General features: G+C 41.9%; 1 protein-coding gene across 3 annotated transcripts in view; it reads right to left on the bottom strand.

Annotated features, from left to right (window-relative positions):
• FGF18 (fibroblast growth factor 18) overlaps window positions 1–22,299 on the bottom strand; it is a 119,248-nt gene that overhangs the window by 23,130 nt on the left and 73,819 nt on the right. For all 3 annotated transcript variants that reach the window (XM_090065340.1, XM_090065342.1, XM_090065339.1), the window contains one exon: window positions 3,886–3,992. In XM_090065340.1, coding sequence (XP_089921466.1) covers window positions 3,886–3,992 — 107 coding nt within the window. The remainder of the gene's footprint in view (window positions 1–3,885; window positions 3,993–22,299) is intronic.

Raw genomic sequence — 22,299 nt, 5'->3', positions numbered from 1 at the left:
TTCAGCTCCATGTGCTCAGATGCAGCCATGGGCCAACCTGACCCCACCCGCCCATACCCATCCACACATAGGCTCAACCATGTGCCTAGATCTGGCTGCAGAGTAACCCTGTGTGGTGGGACAGAGCCACATTATCTGGTTCAAAGGGCTTCCCATGGATCCAGAAATTTGGCAGCAAGAGAGTACTGACACCACTCCCCCATCACCAAATTTCCAGACCTGTGGGGAGATCCATGACATGACTCCACAGGCCAGATCTGGTTCAGGGGCGAGGGGTTGAGCACCACTGAACTAATCTAAACAGTCTCCTTCTTCTCTGAATTCAGTATCTTAACAGTGGATGGGCAAGCCTTGGGTGCTGCCTAAGGGGGTGGCAGGCACCAGAATGGAGTCTCACTCTCTCATCTTCCATTCCCCATTTGCTACTATACCCTGCACCTTCCTTGAAGTAGCTCCATCTCTGGCTCCAGCCACAGCCTACAATGCAGGAGCAACCAGTGACTTGCTGTCGCTAGGGGAGACATCACATCCTTTTTTGCCACCAAAAACCAGTGGGTTTTTTTGTTGATCAGCATGTATGTCAGCATAAAAAGGTGACATCTGGCTCAGCAGCAGCAACCAATGGCTACCCCTGCATTACATGCCACCAATTCTTTGCCTTCCCCACTTCCAGAGCTGCTGCAGGGAGGGTGCAGGGGGGAAGCGAGGAGGAGTCACACTAGCAGCCAATTATGCCTGTGTCTCATTTACTCAAGTTTCAATCCATCTTTCTCCCAGTGATGTCATCCCAAGAGCTCTGCAGTTGTCCATAGAAACCTCTATCAAAACAGCACATTTAAGATGTACTCATTTCTAAAATACAAAAAATATATATTACGTGAATTAAAAAAATAACATTCAAGTAAAAAAAAATTGCCTTGAAAGGGGAAAAAAGCCTTTCTCAGGCCTTTCTCATACAACATCACGAAGCAAGTAAGAGGAGAGAGTCCAATTTGTTTTTCCCCTATGCAGGTTGCCTTAGACAGAAAAGTTGTTTCCCACAGAACACCTGCCTACCCTCCAGTTTTCATATGCACCGCATGGAACACAATTGACCTCAGAAGTTGCCTGCTGTGACAATAAATAGAGTTAGAGTCCTACCCATAACACTCTTAAGACCTTTGGCCAATGTTAGCTGTGAAGTCACAAACATTAGCAAACAAGAAAGATACTGGAACACTGGCAACACACGGTTTTGTGCTCCTGAGACAGCTCCATTGGAAGCCTTGACTCAGAGGAGCTGGCAAAGACATAAGCAAGGCCTGATGAAAAAAAAAAAAAAAGGAGAAGAATGAAGGCTGCTCTTTTGAACCCTGAGGATTAATCTGTTTGCCTGTAACATAACTAGCTCCAAGGTAGGGAACAGGTCCAGTTTCTGCAATGGTTACTTTCGTCAGAAGTTCCAACTGAGAATAACAACAACCTGCTCTGATTTGTAATACCCTTTGTAGGTGATTATGGGAAACAAAAAGAACTAAATTCAAAGCAGGTTTTCAACTGGGGGGAATCCAAAAGCACTGACTGAGAAGGAGAACAAAGCCAGATGGCATGTGTTGGTATTGTTAGGGATTATGCAGTGTAAGGCAATCGGAAACGAGCAGGGAAATAGAATCAGCTTTGCCCCAAGGTCTCACGATTGCCCAGTGAGCACAATGGGGCAACAACAAAATGATCAGTTTACGGGTTTCACTCTCCTCCCCCCAGAATGGACTGAAATATTTGCATTAGTCCAGGCAAAATTTTTTATCTAATGTTTTCCTTGGGGTTTACTAGCTGTTTCGAGCATTTGGTATAAAAAGCATTCCCTCAAACTCTTGCCACAAAAAGAGCTGAAACTATGATACTAATTAAAACCACACTCTTTGGTATCAAGAAGACATGCTATTATTTTCTTTTTTGCTCTTGAAAAGCTGTTAATATGGGCAACGCGTCTGGAACATTTTCCTTCCAAACAGAATGTTCAATACCCCCTCCTGCTCAGGTCGGCATGTTTTATGAACTTGTCAGCAATCTGGGGCTTTGCTGGAGTGACATGGGAAGGCTCAGATGTGATATTTACAAGGGAAAAAAATTAAATAAACTGTTTGCCAACAAAACATCCCAAAAAGCACATCAAAAGAAAGCGAACCATCATGCTACATGAAGATGACAGGCAAAATACATGTCCTGACTCTCGTCCACGGAGCCACATTATAGGACTGATGGGCAAAGACTTGAATTTAAGTTTTCACAGGTGGCCCTCTGCTTTACAAGTTTCTTTCTGGATGGTCCACTTATGCCACATCAGGTTTAGTTGAGATTGCCCTGCACCCTGTGCTGTGATTTGCACTGGTGTAAGGACTACATAAATGCTACCAAATTGGAATGGTGGCACTTTACACTGCCTAGCACAGGTACTGATGTGACCTGATTACTATGGTTTCCCCGCATCTCACAAACTTTAGTGCATTTACCCTCACAACAGCCAAGTGAGGTAGGAAATACTACTATTCCCATTTTAAGGATGGGGAATGGTGTCAAAAAGAAATAAGGGATCAATTTTTAAAAGTATCTAGATGCCTAAAGAACAGTTCCTTACCTTCAGTGTTTTCCAGGAAGGTAATTGGGCACCAATCCTTATACTTTGGTATCTAAGCGCCTTTAAAAATCTGGCCCCCACAAGGTACTTGCCAAAGGTTATAGAGGATCTCTGTGGCAGAGCAGTGAGGTTGCCCTAGTCTTTGGCTAATATTGTAACTAGTGGACCTGTAGAATTTATATATCTGACTGATGTCAGATGGAGTTCTGAACACTTCAAAAATCCTCGTCACCAGCACCTTAAATGAGGCAGCTAAAATTATTGAATGCTTTTGACAACAATGGTCTTCATCTTGCAAGTAGCCCCTATTCTCCTGAGCTCCCCTGCTGGGATGACTGAAAGTTGCAGGAGAAAACCTTGCATGAAGACACTTGTCCCATCAATGCCCTTTTTTGGGACCACAGTAGTAAATAACATTTCATCAGAGCAATTGACACCTGGTTTCTATTTGGAAATGTGGCTTTCAGTGCTCCGCCTTTGTTGACTCAAAACAAAATTCAGCTCCACTTTTTCGTGGCCGCAGGGATGCCAATGTTTTAATACCATGTGGTGGAGAGGGTGGGGGCTTTTTATGGGTATTTGGTGACATTTTCTCCTTGAACAGCTGCCTGCCTGATTATTAAGTTTTGGACATGCCAACAATACAAAGAAACTGTGTAGGTTACGAAAACAAGTTAATACATAAAAAATATGACTTCAGCAAAGAAGTTAAGCTACATGTGCGAATGTGCTGTAATTTGTTACATGCTTCTGTTGTGAGGAGATCCAAAGTAATAAAATATTCCTGTAATGCTAGAACCGTGAGGCCCGGCTCTAATAAGATGTTCAGATTCCAATATTAGCTTTGCTATGCTATATTCTGACTCTTATTATTAAAGCAGGCATTACACTGCTAAAACTCCTTCGCATGTTCCTATAAAAAAAATTTTACCACCAAGGTAAAAAGAGATTTATAGCATGTAAGGCAAGTGCTCAATTGTTTTTGAGATGCATGCATCTTTTGTCAATTTATGCAACTCTAAAATGGAAACCTGTGCATACCCAAAACTTCAGTAATAAAATCCCAGTGGTTGGAGCAGAGCTTTATTTTATGGACTAGGGGAGGGAGGGGCTGGTAAGGGGATGGACTGTTTTAAGAATTCTACATTTCTCAAGTCCTGCTTTTCATTTGGGCTTGACAGGCAAAGTTCGGAACACATCATTATGGCTTCGCAGTCGCTGCTAAAGGTAACGCTCATGTTACAAATGAATTAATAGGAAACACTTACCTTCCCCACTAGCTTGCCTTTCCTGTTCATGCAAAGGTAAAAGTCTGTCTCTTTCCCTTTGATCCGGACTTGACTGCCAAATGTGTCTGTTTCCACTAGAAGCTGGGCTTGTAAAGGGGAAAAAAAAAACATTTACTAGAGCAGTAAGATCAAATCTTGAAGTGAGCAAGGAAAGTAAGTCCAGAATTCTTCTCCTATGTTCAACTGAATCACTGAGCAAACACTGCAAATCATGCAGAGTTGTTAATGAAAACCAAGCAAACAAATGACCCACACATTTGACCATAGGTTGAATTCTTCTCGGGTGTAAATCAGGTGTAAATCTTAAAAAAAACCATTAACTTCAATGGGGTCACCCCAGACCAGTGCCAATATAACTGAGAATGTGTACACACACTGACACATGCTGTTCATCTACATGAGCACAGCTATGCAATTAGCATATAGACATGGTACAGAAATCACCTTCAAATTTCAGCCTTAGGAATTAGGTCATCAGCCTGGTGAAAACTGAAGTCTTGTGCCACAGGTCAGCATTATCAGTGAGACTGCAAGCCCCCCACAAGAGTCACAAGAATCACACCCCTAATTTAGAGGGACAAAAGATGCTCTGGTCAGTTTTCATTCCCCCTTTTAGCTTTGACCGATTTGCTGACAGCCAATAAAGGAGCTGTGTCATAGTTTTGTGCTAAGGACACAGGAACGTAGAACAGGAAGAAGCCTCCTGGGCCATCACATCCAGTCCCCCCGTGTTCACAGGCAATCACTTACCCAAGCAAGCCACTTCAGCCCCTCACACATAACCACAAGACAGAATACCCCAAATACCAGAAGTACTCTATACAACATGCCATAAGCCATGGGTGTCCAACTGGCAGCCCCCAGTCTACATAGGACCCCTAAAGTGACCCCTGCATGTGGCCCAGGGGCTCCCAGCCAGCCACCATTTCTCACCTGCCCTGCCATGGCTCCTGTTGTGGCAGCAGTGTTCTTTGGGCTCCCCCTCTGCTTCCTGCCCTCTTTCCTGGGTTGTGGCAGTGCAGTGGGAGGGCCTGCAGTGCCCATAGTGCAGGTGTGGTGGGTGGGGGAAAGGGGGCAGAGTGCCTGTGCTACGCACAAAATAAAGAAAGTGTCTGGGCTGCCCACACTGCAGGTGGGTGGTGCACTTGGCCAGGGGCGGAGGGTGCTGCATCTGCAGCAGGATGGAGCTGGGCTGCCTGTGCTGGTGGTAGGGAGGATCAGCCAGGCTACCAACATGGTGCACAGGGCAGGGGGCACGCTGGGCTGCCTACACACTAGGAGAGAGTGGAAAAGGAGCTGCCCATACAGCAAGTGACTCCTTGGTCTGCATCCCATATCTCATGTAGATGCTAGGACTAGGACCCACATGGTATATGGTCTCTGGCTGCCCAGAAGCTGGACAGCCCTGTCATAAGCAAAAGCCAATGCTTTGTCTCTGCAATAGCAGGAAAGAAGCTGGTTAATGAAACAGTTCTTTATGCATACCCTGACATTCCCAGGAGCCCACCAACAGATAGCCTGGCAGTCAAGTTGGGCAGTCTAAACCTTCCTATGGAAGGGAAGTGCTTAGCTAGCCATACAATGCCATATACATCTGTTAGAGTCACCAGGTTAGTTTGCAGAGTTTCCAGGATTCAGTGTCCATGGAAGAGGGGCTTTCTGCTATGTAGTCTTAAATTAATGTACTATCCTGCCACATTCATCAGCAGAGCTGAACTAAAACTCATCCAGATCTACAGTTCAACCTCACCACAACCAAAATTTGGTTGCATTTTAATTCAGCTTTTCATTTGGTCTTATTTCAGAGATAGGGGGCAGATTCAGAGTGTGATCAAGATTCAGATTCCCAAACATCTCTCAGAAAGTTTAGGGAGTTCAGATCTGGTCTTTCAGTTCATACCCCATCTCTAGTTTTCAAACAGAAAGCAGACCTGGCAGACATATAATGGAAGAATATATAAACATCAGTGAATATACAACCATGACCCTGTACTGCTAATTCACATGTCTGTAAGAACTGTGGGCCAGATCCTGCTCCAACTAAATGGATTTAAGTACCTAAGTATCATACTGTTTGCAGAGGCACAGAAGGCAGCTCCACACCCAGGGCAGCTGCAATGCACAAGGCACAGATTGCTCCTGATGTGCCAATTGCACACTTTCCCCCTAAAAGACAGCACCTGAGGCTGCCCTGATTGACTCCTCAGTTATGCTACTGACTATTACACCCTAGTTGAGTCTGTGAAAAACAGTTAATGAAAGGTAGGACAGGTAATCCTCCTATTTGCTGCTGTTTGTGACTTAGTCTTAAATCTGACATGATGGTATGTTTAAAAAGTGTGTTAAAGTTTTTTCAGGGCTTTGACCAGGGGGGATTAAGATCACAAATAGGCATTTAAATACACCCTAAAATCCAGCTTTGCCTAAACACTGGGGAATAGTTAATCTACGCTACAAAAAGTCACATTCTTTTTTACATTCATATTTCAGACTTTAAGACCCTTTAACAGCAAAAATATTCATTAGAAGAAATTTACCAAGGGGACAAACGTGAGTTTGTTTCATTTAAACTTGTTAATATTTTTGTCTCTTGTAAAATCTGTTTTTGGTTCTTTCCAGAAGTGTAAAGTATCAAAAAAATTCACTCAATAGAACTTTACACCTGGAGCTCAGATATGCAAGTTTTTGTTTTATTTCTATGATTAACAAAAGTTCAATAGGAATTTACATTTTTTTGGATTTTTAATTTGTTTAAAGGTTATTACACCAAATTAAACCACTACCAAGGGACAGATAAAGTATGCATTACCTACCAGTACACACACACACACACACACACACATTCTATATACAAATAAATATACATATAAATCTATATATTGATTTAAGTTCTTAAGAAAGGAGCCAGCTTATTTCATAAGTGGAACTTGGAGGATGGCTTTGTGGTGATAACTGGATACTATGATCGTATCTCCTTACCTGAGAAGAGGACAACAATGCAATTGAATACCCACCCCCTCAAAGGAGAGGGACACAGAATCCAATAACTGACAGACTCTGGGAAACAAATGGAAAAAAAAGAATGGGAGAACAATTAATGGGGTAGAAATGGAGGATCCCAAACAGAACACCAATTTGTGAACCTTAGACAATGCCTATTCTTCCAAGGAGTTGGTGGATGCATCAGAGGAACTTTACCCAGGAAAAGGACACGTAGGAATGGACAAGGTACTGGAATACTGGAGAATGTAGGCATGAACCCATAAGAATAAGACACTCATGCCCCCAAATGAGGGAAGCGCCACAGGACCACAAATCGCGTAATACAGGAGAGAGAAGGGAAAACAGAGTGCAGGTTATTGGGCCAAAAGGGGTCATGAAGTCAGCACTAAAAAGAGAACCAAAAGAGATGTCCAAGTATGATGCTCAGTAGAATTCTGCCCAGATGTGTGAACTAATGGGGATAAAAAATGGAAGGCACCACTGGAGCAAAAGTCCTTAGCATAGTGAGAGAGCAACTAAGAATGGGGCAATGCAAAATTGCTTGCCAATTCTGAGCCTCAAACATTCTCAAAACAGTACGAGTCATTCAGTCTCTATGTTCACTTGGTCCTTGGCCCTTGGTAAAACTGCCAAGTATGAAGTTGAGCATCAGGTAATAGCTTTGGTCACTGGCATGCAGAAAAGCAATCTAATAATGAAAACACCTTCTCTCCCATTGCTAGGGACTTAAGCCATCTGTTCCCCATTTGATGGACTTAACACTGATGTTACACAACCTGATTCTTTTCAGTTCAAATGATTATTTCACTGAGGCACAGCACACTTATGTACAAGTTGTAGGCTCAAAAACACCAAAACCCGCCATGTCTCCCTCAAACTGCAACATGTATGAATAATATCCAAGCTGATTTTAATTTGAAAAATATCACCTTAAAAAGATGCCAGTTCCCTACTGTGAAAATTAAAACCATCTGGATGGAGTGAATTCTAATAATTAATCTAGCTCTCCTTTGACACTGCTACTAATTAAAATATGATAGCCCCTTTTTTCAAATAAAGAATTTAAATAAAGTTTAAAGATCTAATAAAAGAATATAATAATGTTAGAAATAAATGGAACTTACCTCTCCTATACTCTCCTTGGGCCACAAAAGGTTGTGCCTGTACCTTTCCACTATCCTGCATTAGCACCAAAACAGGCCCTGAGAGCAGCTGCGTGGATGGGAAAATGTCAAGAGTGGCATTTACACCAAAAAAACAGGGCCCACCAAAAATCACAAAGGATCTCTCAAGCTCTAAATGTATTTATTTAGAACAAGATATTAAAAAATATTGGTGTATAAATCTTTTGGTAGGAGCCTACATGGATGTGCCTGGTTTTCAAAAATTTCTGAGCATGTAGCTGCTATCCTTGAATTTGATGGGAGCTAGTGGCTGTTCAGCACATTAGAAAATCAAGACCACAGTTAGGTGCATATTCATGGACTCAAGAGACTTACATAGGCACTCATTTTTATAAAACTCTTGGTCACATAATCCTCAGTTGTTAAAAGGTTATTACCCAAAATAAAACTCTTATACTCTTATCTATTATAAAAAATAATTCAAATAAAACTTTCATAATATGCTGCCCGGTCCTGTATCTAGATCCTACCCAGGTCATTATTTAGGATACTAAAGGCAGGTGGATTTACAGTTGGGATTTTTTCCTTTTAAAAGTGCTTCATTGCTTCCAGGGGTCAGAAAAACACTGACCTGACATCTCAGATAAAGTTAAATCCTGCTTCCACAAATGTCAACAGAAACCTTAGCATAACACATACAAAACAAAGAAAATAGCATAAGGTTCCACATACTGTTTTGTCCATGTGTCTCAATGTTTCTCTATAAGAACCAGCCTGAAACTTGCTCTAAGTTACACTGGAGTAGTCTTAAGTCACTGGGGGTGCATCTATATGTGCAATTAAGTCGAGTTTATTGCTTCCTGGGCATCCTGTTTACACATACGCCTGGTAATGCAGCATGTTGAGCTGGGTTGGAGCAGCCCCAGCTGACTGTGGGCCCAGGGGGGTCAGCCCACCAGCCCAGGGCTGCTCCAACCCAGCTCAATGTGCTGTGGAGGGGCCGGATGAGGCAGGCAGCCCCTCCAGCATCTACATGTGCTGCTGCAGAGTAAGAAAGTCTGCAGCAAGATAGTACTTGTAAATACAAGTAGTATCCTGCTGTGCAGTTAATTAGTTTACTCCTGCCTAATAGCACTGCAAGTGTGGACCCAAGAGGAGCTAATTAGTCAACCCCGCAGTAAACATCTCATGTAGACATATGCTAGAGGTATTCCAGATTTCCTACAGTATAACTAAGAGTAGAATTTGGTCTTCCCTTTCAAGAAGTTGATTCCATCTTTGGTCCCCTAGAAATACTGCCAGTTACAGTGGTGGTTTCTGTGATGAGGATTCAGCCAGTGCTATCAGACCCGAGATCATCAGCTTGCATGTACAAACATGGGGCAGCAACAATTTTCACTCACCACCAACAGATGAACTGAAATGAGAAGCTGAAATATCAGGGGGTTTGAGTTATGCCTGTAAATACTCTATGGATCAAAAAACAGACGGAGGTAATGTCAAGGGGTATTTTACCAAGACTTACAGTGGGAATTGGTAAGAATTGTAGGCTTGTCACTAGTTGTACCTTTCCAGTGAGCTGGCCCTGCTCAACACATTGCTTTGAACCCAGTTAGTCTCTAGGTGCCTCATAGGCAGATTGCAATCTATATTTTAGAAAATGCTGCATTCAGGCCTGTACATCAGGTATTATTGTTTAAATTCTTTGACAGCTAGATATTCTGATATGGCCTCAATTTTTTTTTTTGGTAAGATTCCTTTAGAGGGTAAAATCTGCTGCAACATGCTTTCCCCTTATTGGCCCATTTAACCTAACCCTTCCTGAGAACTCCCACTGGAAGAAAGTGGAATTCCTCACATGTCTAAGTGAAAAGGATTACATATATATGTTGCAAAGCTATCTTCCAGCTAAGAAAACATTAAGTCAGGGAGATATTTTAAGGTGGAAGAAAATATGCCAAACTATCTTTCAAATATTTCCCTTGAGTAGGAGGATGGGAACCAGAAAGGCAGGAAGAAGATATAGGGGGAAACTGAAAAGTTCAAGGTTGCGATTGCCTTTATTATAAAACCCTGAATTTCATCTAGTTTCATTAAAATAAGTCATGAAAATACAACTGAGTTTAGTGATATGGGGAAAAATGCTGCTTGGGATGAAGGAGACACTGGGTTCTTGCAAATACATTTCTCTGACTTTAAGTATCCACAAAAGGCCCAATCTCACTGAAGCCAACAGTATTCTTGCTTTTGACTTGCATAGGAATAAAATCACCCTATTCCACAGGTTTGCAAAATCCATTTTCTAATTATCAGCAATGGAGCCCAGATGACAAAAGTAGCTTCATGCTGTATTTGTCACTCCCTGGCTCATGGACACTTGTGTGCTTTAAAAATATGAAGGCTGCTCTAAGTAGCACAAGCCACATTCCCCCCCCCACCCCAAAGATCTTATATGTCAACTAGATATGGCAGGAAGTACCATATAGCCAGCCTAGATGCCCACATGTAGCTTCAATAGGCTTGTTAACCTGATTTTCCATCCACAGGACTCCCTAGTAGGATGCAGGATTTGAGCTTTGGTTTCACTTTTTTTTTGGTTAGTAATAATTCAAGATTCCAATTCAGGAAAAGGGATTTTAGAACACAAACACAGTTTCAGTTAATGAAGACATGATTTTTACAGATAGATCTGGGTTGGGAAAATTGACTTCAATTTCTGAACTGGCAAGCAGCTTTTCCCTTCAGTTAATATTTAAGCCAGGAGATGTGGTGGAGTGGACTTTCCATACTCCTCACATACCATGTCTACCCCTTCCTCACAACAGCTGTAGAAAATCAGATTTACTTTTTTGCAAGTCCATATCTTCTGATGGAAACCCCAAACACGCTAAGGAATGGTTCATACATACATCCATGCTTAGAATAGTTGAAATCTGTTCAAACACAGCTGGCTCCCTCTTTCCCCCATTCACTCCCCCACCCAAAGTTGAATCCTATTACAGGACCACAATATTTGAGAGAATGATCCTGTCTGCACTTCACATGGATGACATCATAAAGAGGGAATCATGCCAAAATTATGTAAAGTCTATGGGGAAAAATAATGCCTGCAGGCTATGAACAAATGAGAGAGACTACGCCAGGTACATACTGAAAACTCCTTTGGATTCATATAGTTCTCAAAATTCACCATCTCAGCTGGTAAAACCTATACAGGCTAATTTTCCTCTTGCTTACTCTGGTGAAAATCAAGAGTAGCACTACTGAAGTCAATGATGTTATCCTCGTATAAAATTGATGGATGACAGAAGTACTGGGCACACAGCTCTGCCAATATTTACTACAATTAGCCCACAATGGGCATGTTTACAAGTGAAGTTAATGTGGCTGAATAAACTCTGGTGCAGTTCGTGCCAGACTTGATCGCTGCCGGGTGCTGCATTTAAATGTGTGCCCAGGACTGCAGCACACTGAGCCAGGGTGGAGCAGCCCTGGCTAGCAGGGGGCCTTAGGAGTCAGCCTGCCAGCCTAAGGCTGCTCCAACCCAGTTCAGTGTGCTGCAGAAGAAGTGGCTGGGGAACAAGGGTGCTTCAGGGTGGGGCCAGCTGGCAGGCTGCCCCTATGCTGAAGCACCCTTGTGCCCCAGCCAGCCCCATCAGTATCTACACGTGTTGTGGCAAGAGTAAATAACTCCGTCATAGGATAGCACTTGTGTCTAGCAGTACTATCCTACAACAAAGTTCATTAGTTTACTCCAATTTAATAGCACCACAGATGTAGATGGTGACATTTTACTGTGTACATAATTAAGTCAGCTCCGCAGTAAACATCTCATGTAGACACACCCAATGATTACTTTAAGTAATATATGTTAACACGAAGGGCAGGATTACTTGGTACATTCCTACTTATTTGTGCCACTCGTGTCCACTCACTCCCACTTCAGAGAGACAAAAATACACAAGATACTGGGGGGGGTGGAAACAAAAAACAAACAAACATCAAGGTTTGGGCTACAGTTTATCATCGTCCTTTTCCCCAATAATATGATGCCCAACCCTGCATATGGGTGAATGTGCAGCACGTGGTCCTAAACTTCTGAAGTAGGTTTCAGATGTTCAGGTCTGTATGTAAATGCAGAATTCCTGTGAGAACAAAAGAATGACTGTAAAGATAATCCACAACACACTCCAATTTTATTAGTTCTCATAAACAAGGTTAAGCTTGGTCAGTATTTGCATAGGAGACCTCACAAGAAAACCCAATGCTGTTGGAAGGTCCCTGAAAGAAGTTATGTAATAACAGCCTGATCCTACAAAATGAGACAGTCTCATTAATTTCAGTAGAGACTTCAGGCAACAACTCTCCAAAATGAGGTAAAAAGGAGCCTCCCATCTGAACAAGCAAGTAAGATGTGTGCTAAGATACTGTCATCTGGAAATCACTGGGTGCATCTACAGAGGCAGATAGTGCGGCTGAATAAACTCTAGCATGTGCACCCAGGACCACAGCACATTGAGCCAGGGTGGTGCAGCCCCAGCTGGCAAGAGGCCGGGGGGGGCGGGGGGGACGTGGAAATGGGTCAGCCTGCCAGCCTAGAGCAGCTCCACCCAGCTCAATATGCTGTAGAGGGGCCATGAGGGTGCTCCAGTGTGGGGCTAGCCAGTATGGTAGCACCCTTGTGCCCTAGTCAGTCCTGGTCACCATCTATATATGCATTGCAGCAAAGTAAATAACTCTACCATAGGATAGTACTTGTGTCATCCAGTGCTGTCCTACAGAAGAGCTAATTACTTTACTCTGACCTAACAGTGCTGTACATGTAAATAGTGAGGCTTTACTGTGGAGCTAAATAGTCATCTCCACAGTTAAGTGCACATGTAGATGCCCTCAGCTAAGTGTATTTTATAATAACCTGTCCTCAAAGGGCCATATCCAAGGGTAGGATGTTTTATGAAAAGGACTGGCAAGAAGGATATGGTCTCTAATGAGAGGTGTTCTATTTTATTCCAGGCAGGTTAACATACCACCACCACCAGCATATACAAGTGTCTTTGGTACATTACTTAATGTGACTAACATCCTACCACAAACATCTTCAACTCTCACTATATTCTCAACTTCTTGGGCTGAAACATAATAGAATATTAGCACAAAAGTGCATGCATCAACACAAGGAGAACATTAATTACATCATGAACAAGGGATTACATTAACCTGTTGCAGCTCTACTGAACATCTATGGTCCTACACTAGAGGTGAGTCTGGCTCAGTGTCCTATGCGAGAGAGAGCACCTCCACACCCTAAAATAAGTCTACAAATTAGATGTTGAAGATGCACATTTTTTTCAGAAATGCTTCACACATCTTCTGAAAAATGACACAGACCTTCAGCTGGATGAACTAGACCCTGTTAAACCAATACCATTCACAAGGGCCAGTTTCTATTCTACCCAAGTAGGCACGTAAGTGGATTTAGGCACCTAAGTGTGATCTTATTCTACCCTGCTCGAGTGCCTGAGAAATTGTTAATACAAAAGGTGGGTGGGTACCCTCCTTCATTTTTTACTCACTCAATCTCAAGGGCAACATGAGAGACCATTATAAAAGAAGATGCATTAATGGATTTTCAGGGACTTGAATAGGTGGAAAAGAAATGTGCTTATGGGTATCTAAGTCCACTTACATGCCAAACAGATAGAATAGGATCTTGCTCCAAGTCCTCTGTGGAACAGACATAATGGACTAAATTTTAGAACTTTAAAATCAGTCAAACAGGACATGTTCTCAATAATTTAGCTGAAATAAGAACAGAGCAAATACTGAATAAGTCATTTAGGATTTGGTCCAACTTTAAAAAACATTTTTTGAGGATAGCACTCAGATTTTCAGACATTTGCTACTGACTCAATTCTCCACTGTCTTGAATCCTGTGACATTTTAACCATGGCAAAGTGAATGTGAAACATTGCCATTCAGGTTGTGTAGCATTTTGCACCCATTTTGCAAGGGCTCATATGCTTCATAACAGGGACGGCCAGTGGAGAATTGGCTCTGAAATATTGCAGAAGTTGTCATTAGCATAACAGGGTGGACAATGGGGGCTACAATGCAGAAGATACCACTGCTGAAAGGGGTGTCAGGTGTTTTCACCAATAGCCGGGTTTACCCTTCCCTGAAGCTGCTGCCAAATTAAAGGCTTTGGATCCTTGCTCACCATATAGAACTGCAGCAGTTGTGGTGTCAGGGGGTTGTTAACCAGGCTATGGGTGGTGACATCCCCTTGCAACCATTTCCTGCCCTTGCTCTACCAGAGCCTTAAACTTGCCTACTTCCATTCTAGCACCTCAAGGTGCATACTCTGTCAAGTATGTATCTGCTGCCCAGGGTGCAAACTCTCATCAGTTATGCTGCTATTTTGTACCTAGTTTAGTACACTATAAGCTAAACAAAAAATACACCTGGCATTCTTTAAAATTATACTAAATAAATGTATCTAAGCAAGAGCTGGTAAATCTGTTTCAAGGACAGGAGCCACTTGCTTTAAAAACATGTCTGGGTGTCAAGTAAAGATGAGCAAACTCTGAACTGAACTTTATCACCTGCAAATTTATTTGAATTGAAAGTAGGCCTGAAAAGAAGAACATGAGCATTTAAACCTGAAATTCCTCCACTTCAACAGGGTTTTTTGATGTCTCTACTCTTCACTCTCCACAATGCAGCTCAAGTGGACAGTATTTTATAGAGGCAGAAAAACCTGTCTGAAAAACATCCAGGCTCAGAGTCTAGAATCCGTGATAAAATTCAAAAGGTTGAGTAGTTCTGTTATGCTGGAAAAAGCACCTAAAACTAATATTTAAGGGCCAAACCTCAATGCCTTTATTCATCCATACTCATGAAAAGTCTAGTTGCAACACTAAAGACTAGTATGCAAGACCTTTAGATTTGGCACCAAAAGAATCATGATCAAGTTATTCTGACTCTTGTTTCCAGTCCCATCTGAGATGAAAAAATAATGATGTACACAAAACACAAAAAACAGAGAACAACAATTATGTGAACTGTATGTATCATCTTCAAATTGGTTTTTAGTTGTGGCCAAAGTCGGATCAAATTTACTACGAACTGCTTTACCCATCTATCTTTGGAAGTTTGGTGGTTGGTTTTTCATTCCCAGCAATGAAATGGGTGGGATGTTAGCGCCACTATATCCTCTTACTGAGGAGTCCCAAACACATAAATCTAGCCCTGTGCCAACACCAGGATGGCTTAACATACTCCAAAAGTTAGCCCATCCAGGTTATGTTTGTGAGTGCTCCAAGCTGAAGCTCATCAGAAGAAATCTGTTAAGTATTTAAAGCATTGGTTGAATTAGGGCTACAAACTGTGTCTGATAGAAATAGATGTTATTTTCTCTGTATGGTGTGCAGGTTTTATTACTCTGTGCCCTCCAATAAAAGTTGAAATTATGATGATTAATTTTACAGATGGGAATATGTGTGTATTTGTACATTTCTCAAAGGGGTTCATTGTAACATTTTTTTTCCAGCAAGTAAGAAATATGTTGAAAATAAAGTCGCAGTATGCTACTGTATCTTCAACAAGATTCTTGTGGCTCTGGAACTCCGGGAAGAAAAGGAGGTAACATAATCTGATTCAGCAAGAGCTGAACATGGGGAAGATTTTTCCACTTTTTTAAAATTAAAAACAGCTTTTGTTATGACAAATGGATGTGAAAGTAAACTAAAATACATTTGGCCTTGATCTTTAACCTTCACACTGCTGAGACTCACAGCTGCTGTGTAAGGGATAATCTATTACTAAAGTGAAAGTGGTGAAGGACTAGACATGGTAAAATAATTTTCAGGTAACAAAAACTATAATGTGCCTGTGCTTTCTATCCATTTACAAGGATAAAGAATGAACGGGAAAAGCAAGACTTGTTCTCCTGAAGCACCCGGCTGATTCTGACCAGAGACTTACAAATTTGGAATGTTCTGGGTATTTTCAGTTAAATCAGGTCTTTCAATTTTACAGTTTTACTCAACTTATTTAAAAAAGTCACTTTACTGGATATGGTTGAACTCTATTAAATGTGTTAAAAACAGTAATAATAAAGCAGGCAACTAAACAGCTTTAACTCTGCTTTATAGTACCATACAGTAAAGTATTGTTATAATGAATGCATTTTAGTGATGCATTAATCACTAACCAATGGCTCCAAATTAAAAAACTGTTTTCAGATTAATCATATTTCTCCTATTTCCCACTTGTGATCTATTTACAAGGCAAAGTTAAAGATTATCTGACTATCTTCTACAGAATTTTTATGATATGGGAAGTTTAAAGTGTATTTCTTTCATTACTGAGACCAACCAAGGCAAAAAAAAAAACGCCCTACACAGGACACTACATTTCTGATAGGGTACATTTAAAAAATAATTGTACCTCAATAATTTTAATTCTATACTCAAAGAATAAGTGCTGGTACAAGCACTTGGTACAAGCATCAGAAGGCTTGGTACAAGCATTCAAAAAGCCCAAGGCAGAACTGATTTAAGCTATGTGGCTTTCTGTAAGTGGTATAGTTTAGATGGGTATCAACAGAACACACATTCACCTTTTGGTGGGGGTATAAATCTTTGACCTGTTTCCACCATTTTTAAACTTGTATCTGTATGTGCTGAACTTCTATTCTACTATGGGTATAGACCAATTTCCAGTCACTTATACCAATAAAAGCGTAATGTCTGTACCTGGCCTAAGACTATGAATTACAATCCCATCCTGCCTTTAACCACAGTAGAAATGCACAGGTTCTGCAGGGACATGATTTTCTGGACCTGCAGAGGACAGAGCAAGAACTAGCCCTTTGGGATTAACATTGCATATTTTAAGTGCTTTTTTTCTGGGATCCCAAAAGGCATTACAGAGCATTTATACCAGGATCACTTTGGCAAGTGCTGAAATGCAACTGCCTCTGGGGTTGAAACACAGCAGGCAATCTATGCCAGAAATCGCTACCCAAGAACAGCTTCAGTGTACAATAGGCTCCTCCAAATGAAACTCCCAGGGGAGCTTATAAACCAGGTACAATGAAATCAGAAACAGCTATAACTATCACGACTGACTCCTAAAAAAAAAAAAAAAAAAAAAAAAAAGAGACAGAGACGCTAAAATACAAAACAGACTATCCAGCAGTTCACCCTAAATCATAAGACTCAGCATATAGGGACAGCAGACTGTCAGACCTCCCCCACTCCTTGAGAAGGGAGCACAGAGAGTGGTGAGATGAGCAAAGGTTCTTGGGGAATTGGGGTGGATTTGACACCAATAGAGAGTTAAAATGCAACTGGGGTGAGGGGCAACTCAAGGTTTCAGAGGCTATTTGGGAGTATTTATCATCTCCATCTCCAGTATCTCCCCACTCCACCTCATGTTCTAGTTCAGACCCAATTCCAATTCGAACAGTTAAAATTTATCCCCAAATATTCAGGAATTAAAAGGAGACAAAAAGGCAGGATGCCAGTGAATGGTAGCAGTGGGTGGCCAAACCTCTGCTGAAAGTGCGCCTCTGTATACAACAGGCACAGCCAAGTGTGTCTGGCGAGTTCTCCTTCTCGGCAGCAGACAATTATTTCCCTGGAGGTGTATGAATTGTGAGTTCTGAGAGCCATTCTCAAGGCGGCTCAACCAGCCATGTCAGCTAACAAAAACTGCTGTCCATGAAATGCCGCTCCCCCTGCCTGCATCTCCTCACCGTGTTTTTTCTGTGTTGTCCTTCCTGCTGTGGCATTTGCAGCAGGTCAAAGATCCTCAAATCCCGTCTTCAGCATTTCCCTCAGGTTTCCACAGCTTCTTTCCCATTTTCTTACTGGACTTCCGAGTGCCAGCAGTATTTATTGGGTAGCAAGCTGACCCCTTGGCACTGGTGGTCTAGAGTGCTTGACGTTAAGTGCTGCTAATGCGTTTTGCATTAGCGATTAGGGGGCAGGAAATCTCAACTTCCAGTGCCAAGGGGTTAATTATAATTTATATAGCAAGATCTCAGGCTGCGTTTTTTTTCTCTACAGCTAATTAAGAAGTACAATTACCTCTGAGATTCAAAGGGTTATTTTGGCACCCAGCTGATAGAAATGGCTTATAGGCATTCAAAACATAACCTTTGATTTAGAAGAACAGAACATCTTTTTACCCATATTTTACAATTATGAGGTACTGTAGAGGCCTTGTGAAAGGCTATAGCAATATGGTAATATTTCACATGGATGTTTCAGCAAATCTTACAAATACCTTGTACTGACACATCTTTTGTCATTCAAGAACCTTAAAAGTTTTTCTGTGCATTAATTAATAAAGCCTCAGAACATCTCTATAGTAAAAAGTACATAAATTCATTTGTCCAAGAATAGATTGCAAATCCATGGCTTCCTTTCCCCTGTTCCACCAATTAAAAGAATGTTTTACCTGATTATCAGCAAAGAAATGAACAGAACTGGACAATGAACAAAATTACCATAAGCTGCATAAACATAGGCAAATCAGAGGTTCAGCTGGTAGAACTGAATTTAAGAAATTCAGGCACTTGTTTGCCTATGTTTCCAATTTCACATATGACAGCATGCTGTAAACCTATGGAGCCTAATTTCCAAGCAGACCTTGGAAACTATGCTTGAAGATTTAACATGTTCTTATTGGGCAGTTAAATATGCCATTACCCTGATTTTAGATATAAATAGCCATTTACAGACACAGGTGCACACAAAAAATTTTCTTGTGCAACTGTGGCAGTCTGAAAATGTGACCAACACAGTTGACTCCTCACCGCTTGGAATCTTGGGGCTTATTCTGTTTAATTCAACAAAGACGTACAGCTTTGGGAAAACTCACATTTTTTAAAACTATTTGTCAGCTGTCACAATCTCTTGCTATTGGATACTTTCCTTTGTGTCTGTGGAAGGATTCAGTATAGCTACAACTAACCTTTTCTATCTCCTTCACAATTACCAGAGGTGTTTGTGAAGTTGTTTGCAAATGAATCAGGTTAACGTCACCGAATATTCTGAAGTATGAAAAAATAAAGTTTAGGTTGGGGCTAGAAACAAGAGTTTCTGTGGGATCTCTAAAGCCTTTCTCTGAGGAGTCACTATAGTTACATACACCACACAGGTTGTAATCTCAGCCTGGCTCGGCATAGATTAGGTGGATATGTATTCCATCATTCATTATGTTTTAGGGAGGCAGACGGCTATTACACTCTGGGAAATTAAGTTGAAAAATGATATTATATAATTGTCAGCAGACCAAATAAATTGCAGGCAGTTATACTACAAGCTCTTTTATACTTCAATATCAGCTCCGTGAACTGGTAGTTTAAGTGTCCAGGCTAACAGAAACCAAGCTATACAACCTACTCACCTACACAGGATAGGTCTTAAAAAAATGATTTGAATGTTTGTCCAATTGCACTGACACAGAGGTCCAAACTCCTGAAATTGATGGGGATCCTAGGAATGGCAAGACTTCAGTATCATAAATCCTCTGCCAAAAATCTGATCAAATTTGGACCTGTTTACTTTTTGCATCTCATGCTAAAAATGAGCAAACTGAGGCATCTCACTGTTGCCATTGAGTTCAGAGAAAGTAACTAAATCAAAAATAACATGCATGTAAAGTACTGTGTTACGTTATGGTGCCAGAACATAAGGGTAGACTCTGCAGGGTTGGATGTACATGACAAACTTGCCATTCAAGAGCTTGTGACCTGAAAAATGCACCTGCCCCTTAAATCTAAACACTGCTGACCAAAACCCTCCCAAGTTTAATAATCTGTTGCAATATTGAAGTTTCTGATATACTTCCTTTCCTCTAAACTGCTCCCTCTCCATAGACTGTTGTGAAGGAACAAGTATGTTGATTTCCATTAGATGTTTTATTAAAAGATCTAGTAGTTATGTAATTTTTTATCAAGTATAATGTTAATTGTATTTTCACAGGGTTCCAAAGAAGTGTAAAACAGAATGCTAGGTTTAATTGCAGAATACTAAGTGCAAATTAGGAAGGCTTTCCTATTTAAAGGCAGAGAATCTCAAGGGGAGTATAGTAAGACCAGGGAAGTACTCCTCAGAGTGTTTGTTATTGTATACAGGAAGGGGATAATCAAAGAAGGGAGACAGAGGGGAAAATATACCCAATCTGCCATATGGCCAAACACTAGCAAGGCTTTCTGCTGAAGGGAAAAAAAATGAAGATTGCAGCAGGGTTGCATCCTCTTGCTCAGTAAATAAACAGTGCCTTTCCTAACACCAGGTGTCATGTTGGGCACTGGTGCAGAAGAGAAAATAATAGCTTGAAAAGGAGCCTGGTATGGCACTGGAAAAAAGCAAGATGGGAATTACAAAAATGTCACTCACTTTCATGGCCCAGCCAACTAACATGCATTTGGACTCAGTGGATGGGATCTTTCAATGTTATTGTGTCTCAGCGTAGGTAATATTTACCTGGCAATTTGGCCAACATGAATAGAAAAGAGAAAATAAAAAACCATGCTGAAAGCATATTCCAATGTTACTTTTCTTTATAACTTGATATTAACTGAAGAATAAGCAAAAGCTCTGATGCAAAGATACAATACAAATGCTGACACTGAAATTCAGAGTCCTGCACCATTTCCAACAGGGAAAATATCATACTGACCGCAGTCTGTTTGGAGGTCAAACAAAATCAATAGCCTTTTTCTAGTCTGTCTCTAAGCTAAGCCTCTTTCAAAGGCATCCAAAGAAAATGGATCATCTTTTGTTGTTGTGTGTGGGTTTTTTCTTCTGTTGCCAAACATTCATACAAATATAGGAGACTTCTTCCTCCCCTAACATACTGATAAGATTATATAGGTGTCAAAATATCCCATCAATTTTATTACACAATAGATGAGCTTGCAATTCTTGAGGAGGCAGCCATGCTGGAAGCTGGTTAACACTTGGTAAAAGGGAAAAAATAAATCAATGAATCTGATTGATCAGGAGTTATATTTAAAGCCAGTCGTCAATTAGCTTAACCCAGGTTGCAGCTAAAGAGCACAGCAATTTAGCCCCAGGAGCCAAAATTTGCAGCGTCTCTTCCTGCTGAGAGACAGATATTGGTTTTAGCCATGTCAAACAGCAAGGAAATGGTCTACAACTGAAAGTCACATTTGCAAAGTTAGACTCTAAGGCTCAGGACAGAAGTTACACATGAACTGGTTTAGGTGGTCAGAAACTGGTTTAAACCTGTAACAGAACAGAAGTTCAGTGTACATACACTGCTTTCAAAATGGCCAAAACTGGTTTAAGATAAACCTGGTTGGATGTAGTAACAGATTTAACTAATTTAGGTCAAACTGGTTTGTGGAACTTCCGTCCCAAATCCCTTCCTGGTTAAAGTTCTCAGTCCCCCAGCATCCCAGGATGTTTTGTTGCCCTGGGCTATGCTGTCTGCTCAAGCAGAGCAGTGACTGTCTTATTACTCTGCTCCTTAGCCTGCTTCCTGCCTGCATCTGTCAGCCCATAGGGACTGGGGAGCAGGGACAAGGGAACAGACCCCCCCAGCCAGGGTCTAAACAGCCCATGGGAGGAGGGAAATCCCTTGTGGTGGGGGCTTTTCAACCCTCGGGAGCATTGGCAACACACAGCTGGTGCACATGCACCCCCTGAAATTGGTGATGCACCCCCTAAGCGAAGCACTGCTGATGCGCCAACACTGTTGCGGCCGCCTGTGGGAGCTCCCCACTCACTGCCACCACGCCCCCACTACCTGTGGGCGGTCGCCATATCCCCGCAGCCTCCCGGGGCACGTCAGCAGCCCTTCCCCTTTCCAGCTGCTGATTGCTCCAGGTGCTGCCATGGGAGGGAAGGAGAAGTCATGCAGCTCAGCATGGGGGCACGAGGGAGCCCTTGCCTTGGGGGCTTCGCCCACCCAACCCAGGGCAGCCCCAGGTTGCTGAGGGGAATTCTTCCCCTCCCAAGCCCCATTGCTGCTTGCCTTACCCCTACAAGTCTCAGGCAGCCTCAGGGAGCAGAGGGAAATTCTCCTGCTCCTCCACAGTCAATTTTGCCTCAGCTGATGCGAGTCTCAGGCAAAAAGTAGGTGCAGGGAATGGAAGAATACCTCTCAGCTCCCTGGGGCTGCCCCAGGCTCTGGGACCCTGGACTGGGAGAAACCTCCTGAGGTGAGCCAGCATCCAGACAAGGAGCCTGTGTGTGGGGACAGCAAGGGGTTGGGGACACTTGGC

Source organism: Crocodylus siamensis, chromosome 10 (assembly GCF_052110815.1).
Source record: "Crocodylus siamensis isolate JL-2025a chromosome 10, ASM5211081v1, whole genome shotgun sequence".
In the NCBI taxonomy this organism is placed as follows: domain Eukaryota; kingdom Metazoa; phylum Chordata; order Crocodylia; family Crocodylidae; genus Crocodylus; species Crocodylus siamensis.
Note: the sequence above shows the minus strand (reverse complement) of the source record. Positions and strands in the feature narration are given on the sequence as shown.